The following is a 13,118-nucleotide window of genomic DNA, read 5'->3' as shown; positions in this document are numbered from 1 at the left end:
GTTTGGCATATTTTAAATGAGTCTTTAATTAGTTAGCTAGTAGTTCATTTTTTTAAGTCTTTATTATATAGTAGCAGTGCAGAGAGACAAGAAATGTGGGGAAAGAGAGCAGAAGAATGACTTGCAGCTAGCAGTCCCACCCACTAGACGCCCCAATTAACAGTTAATTTTATACTATATTAAAGAAAGTTAAGCGTGTTGCTTAAAAGTCAACTCTAAACACTGATGCATTTGTAGTTTAGTAGAAATTTGGGGTAAAAGGCATAAATATGCAGCAAACTAATGCATTAAAGCAACACTATTTAACGTCGAAATGGACAAACAGAATAGAAATTATCTTAAAAAGTGAAAGTCAATATACCAGATGGCTTTGGTGCAACAGACTCAGATGATCTGTTGCAGCACATTTTAAATGGAAATTTTGGCTTTGGAAAAATCCACTTCCCAAACTTTCTGACTCTTCTCAGCTTGCACTACAAATCAGAGCTTTGCCAGCTAATACTCAGTTAGCTAAGTTAAATTATAAGGTATTAGGAGTTTATTGGTTAATACTGAGACCAAAACGCACTGTCTGGAGTGTTTGATCAGTTTACTGTTAAGAAAATGAAACTTACTGAGGCTACTGGAAACATTTTGACTGCATCATGACTGCACTGCTTCTCGTGATATTCTGTTCATATTACAGTTAATTTTATTTTAAAACTGTTTAAAACTTTATTGATGAATTTAACCGTGAATATGTTGGTGAGGAAAGCATTTCTGCTTTGGTCAGATTCTAGAGAATCTGAGGTTTTCAGTCTGATCCTTTATATTTCTTTTTTCCCCCCAAAAAGTCAAATTCTACATTTTTTGGTATGCCCAATTCTATAAATTTTTCCTAATTTTAAGATGTCAAAATTTAAATATATTACTTTTTCTTAAAACAGGTCAAATTCTATGAACTTTTTTCTTTTAATAGGTCAAATTCTATATTTTTTTCTACTTTAAAAAGGAGAAATTCTATATGTTTTTCTGATTTTTAACATCTCCGTTTCTATAGATTTTTCTTATTCTTAGCATGTCACATTTTACATTTTCCTCATTTTGTCAACAGATTAAATTAATTTTTTTTCTTAAGTTAAACAACTCAAATCCTATATTCTTCTTATTTTTAACAGGTCCAATTCTATAGATTTTCTTACTTTTAATAGGTAAAATTGTATAAGTTTTTTCTATTTTCAAAAAAGGTCACATTCTATATATGTTCCTCATTTTTAACAGGTCCAATTCTATAGATTTTTCTTATATTTAACATGTCAAATTTGACATTTTTCTTGTTTTGTTAATAGGTCAAATTCTGCATTTTTCTTACATTTAACAGCTCGAATCCTATACTATTCTTTTATTTAACAGGCCAAATTTGATGAATTCCTCTTATTTTTTTAAGAATTTTTTCTCATTTTTAACATGTCAAGAGCATATTTTTCATATTTTTAAAAAAGTCCAATTCTACATTTGTCCCCTATCTTTGATAGATAAAATTATACATGTTTTTTGTTTTTTTTTCTAGGTCAAATTCTACATTTTTTGTACTTTCAAAAAATTCCTCCATTGTAAACAGTCCCAAGCAAAAATAGTATTCACCAAATGAAATTAAAATATGCACAGACAGGTGACATATTAAAGGAAAAACCAATATAAAGTGTCTTAGTAGGTTAATGAGTCACTGTGTGACACCAGAACAGCTTTAATTTAGCTTTTCCCGAGTTTCTGGAACTCTCCTGGATGGACAAACTCAGTTCTTGTAAAATATATTCCCTAATTTGGTGTTTTAATGATTATTTATGTGTAACATGTTGGTAGAAAACCTCCCTCAGCTGTTCAGTTGGGTTGAGATCTAATAGCTGTGAAAGCTACAGCGTTTAATTTATATAATGTTCATTGTTATCAAACCATTCAGTGACCCCTCACGCCCTGTGGATGGAGATATTTTCATCCAGGAAGAGCCCCTCACATCAGGATATAAATGTTCCATCGGAGGATAGAGGTGATCGCTCAGAACCACTTTGTATTGATCTGCAGTAACTTTTCCCTCTTAGGGGGACAAGTGGACCCAAACCGGGCCAGAAAAATGCCTCCGACAGCATAAGAGAGGAGCAGGTCTCCTCATGGAGGGTCAAAGCTCAGGATTTTCCTTTAATCTGTGACCCGGCTGTATTTCAGTCGATATTTTAGAGATTTATATCCGTACTGGGAATGACAAGACTACAGCAGAGAAGCACTGAGAGACGGAAAAAAAAGTAAATATCAGCATTAATTTTGCACCAAGACTCCTCCAAAGCAGTAGATTCTCCTGGCTAGAGTTCTCCAGAATGTTCTTCGTGCAGCTCGGGATGCTTTCTGTGCGTTATTTAGAGGTTGTTGAGCGTTCTAAGTGTTGCTATTGACCAGCCCAGATTCACCGAATACCACATGGAGACACTGAATGTACCACAGCAGCCAAACTGCTGACACATCACAGCCGCCTCTAACCTTCAAGTGACCAACCGGGCCGACGGGAGGAGGAGGCTGGTTCCCCTTTCGTCTCATGTTTACGGGTCTGTCTGGGCAGAGACGTGGTTAAATCGGATGATGGTCGCTTCTGTTAAACTGCTTCCAGTTCTGATAAATGCTGGACAGATTTTAGTCCGTTATTCCACCTCAAATCATCAGGATCCTTCTGTTTGACCACCTTGGATTGGCTTGTTATCAGAACAAGCATATTTAAAATGGTATCTGTGACATTTTAGCTCCATATATAAAGCACTTTCTTCTAAAAAAAAAAGTGCCTGTTGACCCACTTTCAGAAGGGTTTTTATATTCATATTTCTTCTTCTTTTTTTTAACAGGTTAAATTCTACATATTTTTGATAATTTTATAGGTTAAATTCTACATATTTTTCTGATTTTTTAACAGGTTAAATTCTACATATTTTTAATAATTCTTATAGGTTAAATTCTACATATTTTTCTGATTTTTAACAGGTTAAATTCTACATATTTTTAATAATTCTTATAGGTTAAATTCTACATATTTTTCTTATTTTTAACAGGTTAAATTCTACATATTTTTTAATAATTCTTATAGGTTAAATTCTACATTTTTTTCTGATTTTTAACAGGTTAAATTCTACATATTTTTTAATAATTCTTATAGGTTAAATTCTACATATTTTCTTATTTTTAACAGGTTAAATTCTACATATTTTTAATAATTCTTATAGGTTAAATTCTACATATTTTTCTGATTTTTAACAGGTTAAATTCTACATATTTTTAATAATTCTTATAGGTTAAATTCTACATATTTTTCTGATTTTTAACAGGTTAAATTCTACATATTTTTAATAATTCTTATAGGTTAAATTCTACATATTTTTCTTATTTTTAACAGGTTAAATTCTACATATTTTTTAATAATTCTTATAGGTTAAATTCTACATATTTTTCTGATTTTTAACAGGTTAAATTCTACATATTTTTTAATAATTCTTATAGGTTAAATTCTTCATATTTTCTTATTTTTAACAGGTTAAATTCTACATATTTTTTAATAATTCTTATAGGTTAAATTCTACATATTTTCTGATTTTTAACAGGTTAAATTCTACATATTTTTAATAATTCTTATACAGTAGGTTAAATTCTACATATTTTTCTTATTTTTAACAGGTTAAATTCTACATATTTTTAATAATTCTTATAGGTTAAATTCTACATATTTTTCTTATTTTTAACAGGTTAAATTCTATACATTTTTCCTACTTTTAACATATCAGATTTTTAAAAAAAATCTCATTTTAACAAGTCAGTTTTTATTATTTTTCTTCTTTTTTTGAAAGTGATAAATTCTATATATTTCTTTCTTTTATTAACAGGTCAAATTCTACATTTTTCTTATTTTTATAAGTTCAAATTCAAATTGTTCTTATTTTTAAACAGGCCAGATTCTTTATTTTATGATCCTAGAAACTTCTGGACTGTTCTCTGATTTTTTTTTAGCTTCCTCAGTTCATTAACATCTTTTGGATAAGAAAAGTCCAGACAGACAAACACCACATATGATCACGATGAGGAGGGTGGAATTTCCTCTGGAGACTTGTTTACCACCAAACTTCTGTATTCCAGTGGGTGGGTTTAGTAAAACAACATGTTATGCTAAAAATACCTTGAAGCTTTTGGGGGATCGTGAAGCTGCTGGTTAATCCCTGGATTTGGGACAGCCATTAATCCCCCTCCTCCTGCTCTACGTCAGGCCTCGGCTGTGGTCAGACAACATTTTAGTAGCACCTGATGTAAACAGACGACGAGGTGAAGGTTTGTGGCTGTATATATGTGTTTTGTGGTGCTATATTTCCTGGTTTTTAGCATATTTTGCTGTTAATCTTCACCAGGACTCTCTAAAAGAAGAGATACTGCATCTCAGTGGGACAAAATAAAGGACTAGTAAACAATAAAAATGCATCTTTTCAACATTTTATACTGCTGTGTGACTGTGTTTCATCAGAAAGTATCGCTCTTGTTGCATATTTGCATTAGTTTCACAAGTTTGTAGATGCACATGAAGCTTTTGACGTATGTTTACTATTTTCTCATTATTAGAAGGGATACTGAATGTCAAATGGAATATTTATGGCAAAATAAAGGACAAAACAACAATAAAAAGGATTTTTTTCATATTTTTTCACTTCTGTTTCACTACATTTCATAGGAAAATATTGCTGTTTCTGCATAAATGCATCAGTTTTGCAAGTTTGTTGATGCTATAAAGATGCAGATGAAGTTTTTACATCTAAGTTCCCTGTTTTTTAGCATATTTTACGTAACCAGGACTCCCTTACAGAAGAGATATTCTACCTTCATGGCAAAATAAATGTCAAATGACTAATAAAACTGTATTTTTACAATATTTTAGACTCAGATTTCACTACATTTCATAAAGAAAGTCCTATTTGCATAAATGCATCATTTCTACAAGTTTTCTGATATTATAAAGATGTAGATGAAGCATTTTACATGTATGTTCCCTATTTTATCATATTTTACTGTTTATCTTAACCAGAACTCCCCAACAGAAGATATATTGTACCTTAATGGGACACTCGTGGCAAAATAAAGCAAAATAAAGGACAAATAAACAACAAAATGTGTTTTTTCCAATATTTTACACTTCTGCTTCACTAAATTTAAGAGGAGAATGTTGCTCTTTTTGTATAATTACTTTAGTTTTACAAGTTTGCAGATACAGATGAAGCTTTTTAAGCATAAGTTCCTGTTTGTTATCACATTTTATTGACCAAGATTCCCTGAAAGAAGAGATATCGCATCTCCATGGCGAAATAAAGGACAAATGACCAATAAAAATGCACTTTTCCAATATTCTACATCTCTGCTTCACTATATTTTATAGGACAATGTTGTTCTTTTGCATAGCTGCATTAGTTTCACAAGTTTGCACATGCCCATGAAGCTTTTTACATGTATACTTCCTATTTTTTTTTAGCATATTTTACTTTGTATCTTCACCAGGACTCTTTAACAGAAGAGATATTGTGTCTCGGTGGCATGTTAGTGGCAAAATAAAGGTCAAATAAATAATAAAAATGTTTTTTATATATCTGCTTCACTGCATTATAGAGGAAAGTAGCGTAAGTTTCACAACTTTGCACATGCAGATGAAGCTTTTTCCATGTATGTCCCCTATTTTTTAAGCATATTTTGCTGTTTATCTTAACAAATATTCCCTAAAAGAAGAGATATTGTATGTCAATGGCACTAACAAACAATAAAATGTATTTTTTCAATACTATATACATTTCATGGAAAAATATTGCTTTTTTGCAGAACTGCATTAGTTTCAGAAGTTTGCTCATGCACATGAAGCTTTTTGTGTATGTTTTTGCACAGCTGGATGAGCTGAATGCAGGTTTCTGTTGGTTTTAACCCATTTTTCATGCATTTGTTTACATTATTTGGGTTTTAACGACACATGAGTGCTTCCAGGAGAGCTTGTCGGGTTTTCTGGAAGTTGTTTGGCCTCGGTGTTGATGTGGAAGATGTGCCCAGAGTTAGTTTGGAGGAGGGAGGGTGTGTCTGCAGGGCCCTGATGCAGCAGCACGGATCTGACAGCTGGCTTCATGTCTCACAACAAAACTGTGCTGCAACTACGAGCAGGTCTGGAGCACAAACGAAGACAGAAAACACACGCAGCTTTCCGCCCTCCGCATGCCGAAAAACACACACACACTCGTACTTACTCGTTTTTCAAGCATCTGCTCTCGTGAAACACTTTGTCCAGCTGGATCACCGCCTGTCCGAGGAACACGTCCAGCCCATGAGCGCCCGGTGCATCACGGTGAGGACGAGCTCGTTGCAGGCGGCCGGGTACGCGCTCCTGCCGGCCGTCCTCTCCAGCACGCCGGGCTGCAGCTCGAAGGAGCACTCCTCCCTCCACTCGGGCTCGGTGGTCTTCTCCGCCACGCAGGTCGAGTATTTCTCCTTCCCCAGCTGGATGATGGTGTACACGTCGCTGGTGCCGTGCTTGCCCTTGCCCCGTAAGCCCCTTCCTCTCAGCACCGTCACCTGGACGTGCGTCGGTACCCATCTCTGGTCCTCCTCCACGGTTAGCGAGGACATGTCCACCCGCCCTGCCAGCCTCCACCCTCCCTCCACCGGCCTGCGCTCTCCAGACGGCACCGAGGACGGGGCGACACCGGCGGGGAAGAGGCGCTGCTGGCTCCCTCCCTGCTCCGGGGGTGAAGGAGGGGGTGAAACAGTCACATCAGCTCCGGGGTCAGCGGGCGATGATGCCGCATTATGGCCGACCGCCGGTGCTCGTTGCCCCGCTGGATGCCTGCGTGCGTCTCGGCGGTGGCGGTGGGCTCTGCGGCAGCGTCCGTCCTCCTGCCTCCTCTCGCCGCCGTCCGGGCCTGTCTGCGGGCTGCAGCGACGTCACGCCTCCATCCTCCAGGAAGTTGAGCAACACATGGCTGCCCGAGAACACGCCTGTGCAGAGAGCAGGGCGGGATGTTCCCCCTTCTGACTTCTGACGGCCGGAGTAAACTCACAATGCAGACATCCTGCTGCAAGGCCTGCGAGCTGCAACACGGAGGCAGCACAAGGAAGATAAACCAGGCTTAATGTAGTTACTGAAACACTGAAACTCCCATGCATCACTCCAAACACAGCTGCAACAGACGAAGAATAGAAGATTTCCCTTATTGTCATTGCATTGATATTTTAAAATGGCATCTTAGCTCCACATACATGGTACTTTCTGAGATATTCTTCTATAAAATTGCCCGTTGACCCACTTTCAGCATGGTTTATTTTCACACATTGAAGTTTAAGTCTAGTTCAAGTGTTTGAATGACAATATCTCAAGAACTAAAGATAAAAGCCTGAAACTTTCCCTGTTATTTCTCATCATTTCATCATTTTTGAATCTGTAATATTGGACGAATAGATTAAACTTTCTCTGAAATATGAGAGAAATTTGAAGCTGTCATGAAATTCTCCAACAACAGAAAAAAAACTGTTAGTGTTTAGTATGAAGTGTGTCACATATCAAGCTAAAACTTTACAAATATCTTTAGAAATATCCACATTGTATGCTATAAAAAATTCCAGTAAATCAGAGATGATCCGAGCAGATATTTGAAATGACCCCACTGTCCATTTTGACGATCATTAGTGCGATTGGATCTGAATTTTTTTCCAGGCATTTCTGAGCAAGATTTGCAATTTTTTAAGTATTGTATTTTAAAATTACAGTAGGGATGTTGCAATCTAAACATATTCAATAGTAATGCAGTAGATTAACCTATGGAAAAACAAGTGACATGGTTCAATTATTGTAAATTGAAAACCAGTAAATGTAAGTTTGAATGTTGCCACATTGATGCACATTCACTTACCCAAAAGTTTTTTTCCAAAAAAGGTTTGGACGCCCTCATTTAATGGTTTTCTTTAAGCTTCATGACTATTTCTGTTGCGGTCAATACATGATGAGACGCCTTCAAGCCATAATGAACATCTCATGGAAGACAGATAACCCAACCTAGAAGTGCTGAAACCAGCTGGTCTGCCGTCAGTGGAGGACATGCTGATAGAGAGATGTTGAGAGATGGATGCACACCTACGAAGTGAACACTTTCAGGTTACTAGATCATGAAGCTCACTGAGAGACGGCCATGAGATTGCACAGCAAAGGGTGGCTACTCAGGAATCTAAATACAAAACATATTAGAGTTATTTCACAACTGTTTGTTTGCTGCACAATTCCACACATCTTGCTTCATAGTTTTATTTCTTCAGGACGTATCTACAAGGTGGTATTGTTGAAATTTCAGCTGCTTAAACTAGCGTGGAGACTCACTTCAACTATAAACCACACATCAGAATAGTTGCACTTTAATTTTTATATCGGCCAAATTGAATAATGACTTCAGTTCTAATCTGATGAATTTGTAAAATCTGAAATGAAAAAGCGATTTATTCTGCATACGCCTAAAAAATGTAGTACCTTTTGTGCAAACCAGAGGGCGCATATTTGACTCAAGATCATAACAAATCTGCTTCTGTCTCACACATAAAGATGTTTTTGCTCATACAGGTTCAGCAACACTGTTAGCATTGAACAGTCAAAATGCAAATATATTCCAGTTATTGACTGTCAAGACAATAAAGAGTAATACAGCTTCAACTAGGAGCAATGCAATTTTCAGATCTTACAACTAATTTAAAAATATGGCTTAACCTATAGAGCAAAGATGAAAACAGTCATGCATTAATTTTCTGTTACCCAAACTGTTGCATCTCTCATGAAGGTGTAAACCTGAGATGAAATAGTGATCGAGAGGCGTATGAGGTGTTTTGTTTATACACCTCTACAACTAAATGTTTTGTATTTGTTTGTTGTGATTGTTTTCGGACCCAGAGTTGAATGCGAAATTGGACTAAAACCAAAAGCTTTTTTTCACATTTAACTTTTTATGAACAATTTAAAACCTGAATATATCTGTACTATATTTCTGTTAAGACAAAAACAGGAATGCATTTTCAAAATTTAGAGGCCTGTTTTTGGGGCAAACTAGAGGTTACAATTGACCACAAGATCACAACAATACGCTTTTATCCTGCACAAATCAAGGCCAAATTCTCTGTCTGAATGTCCTGAAACTCGCAGCATCATTTTTCTGACTCTCCAGCAGCATCACACAGTCTCCCATCAGTGGGTGGAGGTTGCTCTGTTGTCATGGAAACGGATCTGTTGTCGGCATGCTCAGGTAGCCGTTTCATCCACACAGCAGTTTTTGGATTGTTCTTCTTCCTCCTCCTCCACAACTGACATGAACACTTCATCTCGACAGGAGAACTTACTGGCTTTTATGGAACTTGGAAAATCTAGGCTAGAAATCTTACATTTTAACCTGATAATTGTACATTTTTCAAGGTATTTCAGAATAAATTAATAGAAAATTTGACATTGTGCTTCCCTTTCATTATTCTTAGTTAATCTTATTCTTGTTTTGTTAAAAAAAGAGAAAAAATAAAGGTATTTTAGTGCTTTTCCGTGAAGAATTCAGGGCTGTGTAGCCTCAGATGTCCGAACTTAAACATACCTCGTGCATGTCAGGCAGGTATTTTGTTCACCCCTCGGCTCTCCTGCTACATTTCACTTTGCAGTTTGCACTTCAGTGCTCAGCACATGTAGTAAAGTCAAACTTTTGCCAAACTGATTCCTCCAACACTGTCTTATAACAAAAATCTTACAAAGTAGAGCTTTATTGAAACAGAAGTGTACAATTCCTGTGTATTCTACTTGAGTATTTCCATTTTATGCTGCTTATACTTCTCCTTCATCACATTTCTGAGGTAATGTTCTACTTTCAACTCCACCGTGTTTATTTTGCAGCTTTCTGAGTGAAGATTTTACACAATAGATAATATACAAGCTTTCAAAATACAACACCGGTTAAAGAATTGTTTAAAGTACAAAACTTGTGAATTCAGGCTCACATTTCAAATGCGCTGACTTTATAAGCTTCTCATGTGGTTAAGTTCAATAAAAAATGATTGAATATTTCATCAAAAATCAAAGATTAAAGTAAAAATGGACACAGATTAATATATCAAGAACTCTTAGTCCATTTGTAGCCCAGTCTCCAGTATATAGAATAGACATAATTGTAAGGAGTGGTTTCCGTTAAACCGACTTGGATTCTGCACACTGGTTCTGTGGTTATTCGACCCGGATTCATCACACAGGGGGGAGTGTCCCGGCCAGAATACCACCGCTTAAGGCCTGGTTCCTTCTTCAGAGTATGAGTAAAAGCGCCAGAGACGCCGTTCGACTTTTACTCAACTGGAATTTAGGTTGTGGTTGTGGTTTTTCCTACAAGAAATAATAGATAATAAGCACATCTTAAATGGTTTACTATACCCTAAATACAACACAACCAATAGAAACAGAATGTGACCATAAGCTCCCTTCATAAGTCTATAAGGACTTGCTAGTCCACATTCTTCGCAACACACAATAGGCTGCCGGTATTCGGGCCATATATTATTAACACACTACTTCTCTTTGGCCTTCAAAATAATATATCCTCAATATATATACATAGACAGACTCTTATTGTGTAACCGGAAGTACCGCGGATGCGCTCAGCGCAGCAGCAACTTGACGCTACAACATCAGACGGCGAAAATACACTTCTTCCAGTTACAACCAGAACTTAACGAAGGCACAGCGTTCGAATCAAGAAATAAACACAGAAAATGAACCTGACACTAACATTAACTAGACACAACATCACATATATCACTCAAACAATACTTACTTTACATGCACGCACAACCACGTCTGACGAGCTGACTCTCCTAACTGCTCTCTCATGCATCACTCACTCCTCTATCACGCAGCATACCATCATATGACATCACTCATCATGCTCGTTTCACATGGGCAATGCCCTGCCCCTTAAAGACCCCAATGACACAGAATATGTGAAATAAACGTAACATAGTGTGAACATGTATGAACTTTGGGGCCTTTTCTACAGCCGCCCCCGAATGTATCTTATACATTTGCACATTAATGTAGGTCACAAAGTTCTACGGTTGAGTAGCTGATACAGGTGTAGAATTGTCCTCATCCCCCAGAGGGGAGCGCAGGAAGGACTACCAGCCTAGCAACTGGTCGGGTATAAAGTCTTGACTTAACCTCCACGTCAGCTGACCTAATGTGTCCATCAGCGCTGCGATGAACATTGACGACCTTCCCAATGGGCCAAAGGCCTCGGGGAGGTGTGGGTCAGTGATCATCACCACAGAGTCCTTTTTGATGTCAGCAGCTGTATCGTGCCACTTCTGGCGAGCTTGTAGACTTGGTACATACAACCGAATAAAACGAGCCCAGAAGTGATCAGCCAAAACCCGGGAGTGCTTCCAGCGTCGGCGACTAAGAAGCTCACTCTCAGGGTAGACTACCTGAGGGAGTGAACCATCAGGCCGCCCCATCAGAAGGATGTTTGGGGTAACTGGATCGGGGTCGCTGGCATCTGAAGACACATAACCCAGGGGTTTACTGTTGAGGATCCCTTCTACTTCAGTAAGTACAGTGGAGAGCACTTCTTCTGGTACAGGTTGGGAACCCACTGTGGCGTACAGGGCTCTCTTCGCAGAGCGGATCTCTCTCTCCCACACTCCTCCAAAGTGGGGGCTGCTGGGGGTTGAAGTGGAAGGCGATCTTATGTTTGGTTAGGAGCTGTTGAAGGTCCGGCGACATTCCTCGGAAGGTCTCCCGGAGTTCTCGCTCTCCTCCTATGAAATTTGTCCCCTGGTCAGAGAACAATTCAGCAGGTGTTCCTCGACGAGCGATGAACCGGCGGAGAGCCATGAGAAAGGCATCGGAATCAATGGAGGTAAGAAGGTCTAGGTGTACAGCTCTGGTGGTGAGGCACTTGAATATGATTCCCCATCTTTTCTCCGAGCGTCTTCCCACCTTAACCTCAAATGGCCCAAAGCAGTCCATCCCTGTAGAATAGAAGGCAGGTTTGAACAGGCGCAAACGGGCCTCAGGTAGGTCTGCCATCTTTGGTACTTTAGGTCTGGCTCTCCAACGCTTACAGTCTGCACAGCTGGTTTGATAACGCCGGACAGCTTCACGCCCCCTCAGAATCCAGTAAGATCTCCGGAGCTCTGCAAACACACGCTCTGGACCAGGGTGGCATAGCTGGCTGTCGAAGTCTTGGATTAGGAGCCTAGTCACTGGATGACCTGGGTCCAGAATGATGGGGTGGAGCACTGCGACCTCCAGGTCTGTGGCACGCCGAAGCCGTCCTCCTACTCGGATGAGGTCTCCACTTCCATCTAGCTCAGGAGACAGGGTCAGAAGTCGACTGCTTCTAGGGACTGATTTACCAGCCTTGAGTAGGTTGTACTCCTGCTGGAAACTGTCCATCTGAGACCTATGTAAGACCAACCTCTCTGCCTGACGGTAGTCCTCAGCAGTAGGGTGGTCGCTCCTGTTAGCCGCCCCGTGCAACTCCTGCACAGTTGCTGCTAGTAGTTCCTTCCAGGAGTTGTACTGGCTCAGGTCAGTGGGGGGCTGGGTTGGAACACCAGCGGCAACACCACAGAAGGTGGACTTGCGCATCTCTGATGTGTCTGTAGGCTGTTCCGTAGTAGCGGTCTGAGGCCACTGGTCTGGACTCAGCCGAAGAAATGGTGGTCCCTGACTCCACCTGTTTGGCTCTGCAAGCTCTTTCAGCCTTTTCCCACGCGTCACATCGTCTGCGGGATTTCTCATAGAGTCAACATATCTCCACGTATGTCTGTCGGTCAACTCCCGTATCTCTGACACACGGGAGCCAACAAAAACTTTAAAGCGGCAGGATTCGGACTTCAGCCAGGTCAGCACCGTTGTGGAATCAGACCACAGAATTATTTGGTCAATGGTGATGGTGAGTTCCTTCTCCAGGACCTGGGCGAGCTGTGCGCCCGTAAGTGCAGCACACAGTTCTAATCTGGGCATGGAGTGAAGTCGCTTAGGAGAGACTCTGGATCGAGCCATCAGGAATGACAGGTGCACGACA

At 39.1% G+C, this 13,118-nt stretch overlaps 1 protein-coding gene across 1 annotated transcript in view; it reads right to left on the bottom strand.

Annotated features, from left to right (window-relative positions):
* The window catches only part of rab11fip5a (RAB11 family interacting protein 5a (class I)), a 38,505-nt gene extending 31,421 nt beyond the window's left edge, over positions 1 to 7,084 (bottom strand). Inside the window, 2 exon segments of the mRNA XM_022216706.2 lie at positions 6,276 to 6,354; positions 6,357 to 7,084. Of these exon segments, the coding sequence (XP_022072398.2) occupies positions 6,276 to 6,354; positions 6,357 to 6,654 (377 nt within the window). The 5' untranslated portion in view covers positions 6,655 to 7,084.
* Between the last annotated feature and the right edge of the window lie 6,034 nt (positions 7,085 to 13,118).

The sequence above is a fragment of the Acanthochromis polyacanthus genome, chromosome 1 (genome assembly GCF_021347895.1).
Source record: "Acanthochromis polyacanthus isolate Apoly-LR-REF ecotype Palm Island chromosome 1, KAUST_Apoly_ChrSc, whole genome shotgun sequence".
Taxonomy (NCBI): domain Eukaryota; kingdom Metazoa; phylum Chordata; class Actinopteri; family Pomacentridae; genus Acanthochromis; species Acanthochromis polyacanthus.
Note: the sequence above shows the minus strand (reverse complement) of the source record. Positions and strands in the feature narration are given on the sequence as shown.